Source organism: Hyalella azteca, unplaced genomic scaffold, assembly GCF_000764305.2.
Source record: "Hyalella azteca isolate HAZT.00-mixed unplaced genomic scaffold, Hazt_2.0.2 contig7511, whole genome shotgun sequence".
Lineage (NCBI taxonomy): Eukaryota > Metazoa > Arthropoda > Malacostraca > Amphipoda > Hyalellidae > Hyalella > Hyalella azteca.
In genome coordinates, this window is record NW_025937634.1 from 1134 (window position 1) to 6580 (window position 5447).

The 5447-nt window shown below is 36.9% G+C and overlaps 1 protein-coding gene across 1 annotated transcript; it reads right to left on the reverse strand.

Moving 5' to 3' along the window:
• Positions 1-1192: 1192 nt before the first annotated feature.
• Positions 1193-1595, reverse strand: LOC108675428 (the record flags this gene model as incomplete). The annotated part of the gene is given in 1 exon segment (XM_018163437.2): positions 1193-1595. A coding segment is annotated over 1 exon segment (316 nt), but the record flags the coding sequence as incomplete, so codon positions are not given.
• Between the last annotated feature and the right edge of the window lie 3852 nt (positions 1596-5447).

A 5447-nucleotide genomic window follows, 5' to 3' on the forward strand; every position in this document is an offset into this window, starting at 1 on the left:
GTCGTAAGAATGAAGGACTTGCTCTTGTCTCAGTCCCGACTTACGATAGCTGTGTTTCACTAGCTACTGAGGCTGGACGTACTCGATCCTTCCGCTCCGTCTCATTTCATTTTTTGCAATTGCGAGCTACGAACTGATAAACGATGAGAAAAAGAAGCTGTTGGACGAGATAAATTATGAGAAAGTAAGCTGCGATGAAGGTGATGATGTTGACTTTATCATCAGTGTTGATGACAACGATTTGAACCACGCCAAGAAGCTTCATGAAGAATTATTCGTTTTAGACGATATTTTGAACCTCACCTTCATTGAAATCACCACCACAAAACATCGACCGGCCGCAGTTGTACATGAAAAATGGCTCTGTTTGAGACCAGAAATTCGGTCCTTTTCTTCTCATAATTATTAAAAATGAATTTTAGTTCATAATTTCGCGTTTGAAGACGGCATTGCATAGGAAACCTTCTATATTAATTCGAGGTAAAATAAATGCGGCATATGTTAGATAGAAGCCGACTAAAAAATATTTAACAGATGGAAGGGCAGATATCACATGCATCAGAGGTTGTAGCATGATACAAAAACCCGAGGAGATAAGGGTTAATTATGAAGAGCAAAAGGAATTTAATCTCTCGTTTTTTATATAATTACATTATTGAGGCATGCAAACTGAATTCTATGATGGACAGTACAAGTGTTTGCACTGCCTGGAACGAGATTAGTAGGTTTTATTTGACAGAAAAGGCATGAGATTATGCTTGAAAATATACAGTAAAACGATTCAACTCACCCTGTATCTCCTTAGATATTTGAGGTGGTGTCACCCTTGGTGACGATGCCTCTTCATTGCTTGAGCTTGATGAGATTCTTCGTCGTTTTAATTGGCTTTCATTTTCAGAATCGGAGTCTATTTCTGTTAGCTCTTGTGCTTTAGTTACCTTGTCCAGCATATTATTGTAGGTATCAGCAACGCCGCTTAATCGACACTTAATTTTTTGCCAAGAGGCGTCAGGGACTTTCATCCTTTTTACAAAATTCCTAATCTGAAATGAAGGCCCTTGAGGCCAAGCACAGTAGGTGCCATCTTTTTCCTTAATGACCCAAGAGTTGGGAACACCTTCAACACAGTTCTCTTCATCGAAAATTACGATGCTATACATTGTCACTGTGGAAGAACGTAAAGGAAAGAATNGTATGGGGTCATCACATTCAGTGGTTTGAAAAGCATTTTCAAATGTAACAGTTGATGAAGAAGGCTGAGTTAAAGGAATGTCAGCCACTTCAAAATGTTCGTGATTAGAGTTGGCACAGGTGTAGGGATTTATCAAGGTATTGGCAGAAACATGGATACTATTCTGTGATGGATGCACTATATTATCAATATGATCTCCATTGAACTCACTGAATGATTCAGCCGCATTGGTTTCTTCATCAAATGTTCCAGCTGATAACAACTCCTGATATTTTACTAATTTCGTTTTTATTGCATAATAATTTTTTCTAGGCATGGAATCACAATGATGATTAATTAGTCTTAAATAATCAACTTCTGTCAAACAATTTCCAATCTGAAATGTTAAACCAATATATCAGCCTGCAAAGTTACCAGGCTAAATGAGCACATAGGAGACAAGTTATTTGAAAATAATATGCCAATCTTGAGTGACTGTCAAATTGTCAATGATAAAAACAATACTTCTTTAATAAATAAAATGATTTATATATATAGTATATTCTAAAGAGCAAGCTCATTTCCTTTATTATTTGAATTTAATGCATATGACAATATTGAATAAAATGCAATGATACATTACATGATTACAATAATTATAGACAAAATAGACTAGCCTAGCTACTCTGTCAGACTAGGTAGGTACTTTCTCAGTCAAAGGTTGGATTAGCCTATGCACACTCCTCACCATTCAATGAGGCCATTTAAAAATTTAAATGCAGAATATTCATTAGTACTACATCTGCTCATCCAATTGATTTTCTACAATAATGGCTTTCCTTAGAATATTATAGCCTTATAGGTACTAGTACGCTGTCCGATTGTTTTGATTTCTATCTCATTTTTTTGTATCTTTAAAAATATTTCAATGAATTCTTCTTATTTATATATCACTCAAAGAAATTGAGTGATTTAATTGAAAATTATTTAAGTATGTTACATTTACATTCTCTTTAAAGTCTGTTTCCTTCCATTAATACTTTCGCGGCTTTACACAGCATTTCCAACAGCTCTCAGCCAGGCACTCACGACGCCAAAGCAGGCGTGCCCTGTTTCAAATGGCAATGGCTATATTTAATGAACGCTTCTCGGGTACATATCTTATGACTTCTATCACAGATCATATCGTCACATAAAAACGTGAGGAACATTAATACACAAGAAAATACACAGGAACATTACAGGAAAGATACACGAGTATACTTAGGACAACTTAGCGCGAGCACACTTGTAACTGTACGATTGACGATATTCTACTGGAAGCTAGTCGACTCGTTCAATGTTCGATCACAAATGTCGTCTGCATGAGTGCCCACGTGGCAGGTTGCACCTTCAAGCTATATGCTGCCTTTAAAAAAACGCGAGCTCTCCTACAATCACTCTCCTAGTGACACAGTAAATGGTAATTAAAAACACAGGAACATTACAGGCAACGAAACACGAACACTTATATATAAGGACAACTTAGCGCGAGTAAAACTGAACGACACTATTGGAAGCTAGTCAAGGATCGGCACGTACGACTCGTTCGATCGTAGACAAACCGAACGTCGTCTGCTAGAGTGCTAGCACGACGGTTGCACCTTCGAACTTTATAATGCCTTCAAAATAATTCTTTTTAGCAACTACTAACACTACTAAAGTGCATAATAAAATTTTCAAACTATGAATTCGAGTACAAGTGCACTATAGACAAGTCGCGACGTATATCATAAATTCAAATTTCAGGCAATTCGAAAGAAATATATTACCTAAATTAAAATTCATGTAATAAGATTGAATTATTGGTAGATCATTAAACAAATGGTCGTATTTTGACACGAGATCATTAACAGTTTTCGAGTTATGAACTAAAATAAGTTTTATGAACTAAAGTATTTGTTGTCGCAACGACTCGTTAGTTTCTTTGACCGAATCGACACTTCAGCGAACTCGCCTGCGAGCTCGAATGCAAAACCTAACTTCATTTTCAACTGTGGCACTCATAACTCCTTCAATTAGGAACGGATTTTATTCAAATTTGAAATATAAGTAAATAATATCAGTATTTTGCGGGGGGAATTTTTTCACATTTTTACATCAATAACTTTTTTGGTTTTCCGTATTAACAAAAAAGTTATTGATGTAAAAATCTGAAAAAATTCCCCCCGCAAAATACTGATATTATCTACTTATATTTCAAATTTGAATGACGACCAACAACTGACGCATGCATGTACCCCACAATATTGCACTCTGTACGGCCATAAACAACACTACGGCCACATCAGCTGCTGAACAAGACAAAGAGCATCACGACGTGCGGCGAGTATGAAGATGAAAAGAACGCGTTGTAATTAACGAACACGACGCACATATTATTGTGCCGGTGAATGGTTACCGCCAAGGCTGATACGTCACGGCACCGAGCCCAGAAAACGCGATACAACGCCAACACAACTGCATGTTGCGTCGGCAATAATCTCATACACGTTGATTTATTCATCTTATACCATGGAAGGGGATAATTGTGTCCCATTGTAAACTTCTCATTCTCCACGTCATAATAATTCCCCTGGTAATTTTTGTTACTTCACTTTATTGAAGGCTTACCGTCACAGCGTTGTTTCATTGGCACAAAATTTTTTAAATTAAACAGAAAGAAATCTGCGTTCCGCTCTTTTCCCGCTCGCTGTGTAATCGAGCGACAGACAACGCATTGAAGGAGAGAAGGTGTTCAGTAGTTGCATAGAAGTAGGGGGAACGAGTAAACTTATGAATGTAAGTAAATAAATGAGGTGTGAAGTAAAAGTTTGAACGCAAAACTCTAATTATGACACTTTCATTGCTTTGGAAACAGTTATTTTGATTGGGAAAGGATCAGTTAGTCAGTTACACATCAGGCAAACATAAGTTACACATCAGGCAAACATACCGTTCGATGTGTCCGGACTTTAACATTGTAATTCTAAACGTAAAATGTGTTTTGATTTTGCCCTCTTGTCCAGAGACCCAAAGAAATTATTTTAACCCTTGACCATGTCCACCATGGCCAGAAATATTCTGATACTACAGAATTAATTGCTTGATTTAGTGCAATGAAATTTGCGGACAAATTCAAAATAAAGAGTTTAATGGATATTGACTAAAATATAAGATATTCAATGAATTATACAGGCGTTATTAATCAATTACGTGACTTGAAACATGTAGTTTTCGCTTGGGGTCATTTCGTTAAAAATACAGGCATTACAGTCACTTTTTTACTTTTCACCTTTCTTTTACGTGTCGTTATTATTTCAGTCGCATTCTTATTTAACTTTCTCCTTGCCTAACTTTATCATCACTGCTGACTTCTATAGTTACTGTTTTCATTGTCTTCAATATCTCAATTGTTCATCTTTAATTTACTTCATCGTCACACAGTCTTCCCCGTCTGCATTGTTATCCCGACAGTTACAAAAGATGCGGGCAAAATACGAGCCTGTTTTCGCCGGACTTAGCAGTGCGTTCAGCAAAACAAACTTCTGCCGAAACCCAAGAAGGAAGAAACCTCGTTTCGAATTTATGTTCGGGCTTTCGGAGGCCACTGTAGCGCCAACCATAAACTACCGATAACCAGTGGTTAGAAAAGCAAGAAATTAACCTGCAATTTAAATGAAAAATCTGAATTTAAATCATCAGTGGTTTATCCGTGGGCGAGAAAGGGGATTTTTATGCTGCTTCGGTTCAAAATACTGACTTTAAAAATCATTCTTTTCGACTGAGCTTTCAACCGATGTAAGAAAATTTTTTTCCGAATTTGACCAAGTGTTAGGCCATATGCACGGCCATGTATTTAGATGATACTTTTACAAAAATACTCTAGAAATGCTGTTAAATGAATTTAGCTCACATTTCTTCAAATTTTGCCGCACAGTTGAATTGCATTCCAACAAACTCTGTCCGAGGGCAGTTTGTGTTTAAGGGGAGCGTCTACCCTAAAATTGATAATTTTTACTTTTTCGGTTTTCATACTAATTTTAAAGCTGACATTCTGCCCTATCCAACGGTACCACTGTCATCTCTCTACGTTGATTTATGATTTCACGACATTTCATGAAAGGGGGGCGGGTGGGGGAGTTCTTTAAGTAATTAGATAGGAACTAATTAGCTGGTGAGCTCTTTATATATAGTGTCTACTTGAGTTGTGCTGCAGTTACGTGTTTAGTCTCATCTTAAAGCTGACATTCTGGCC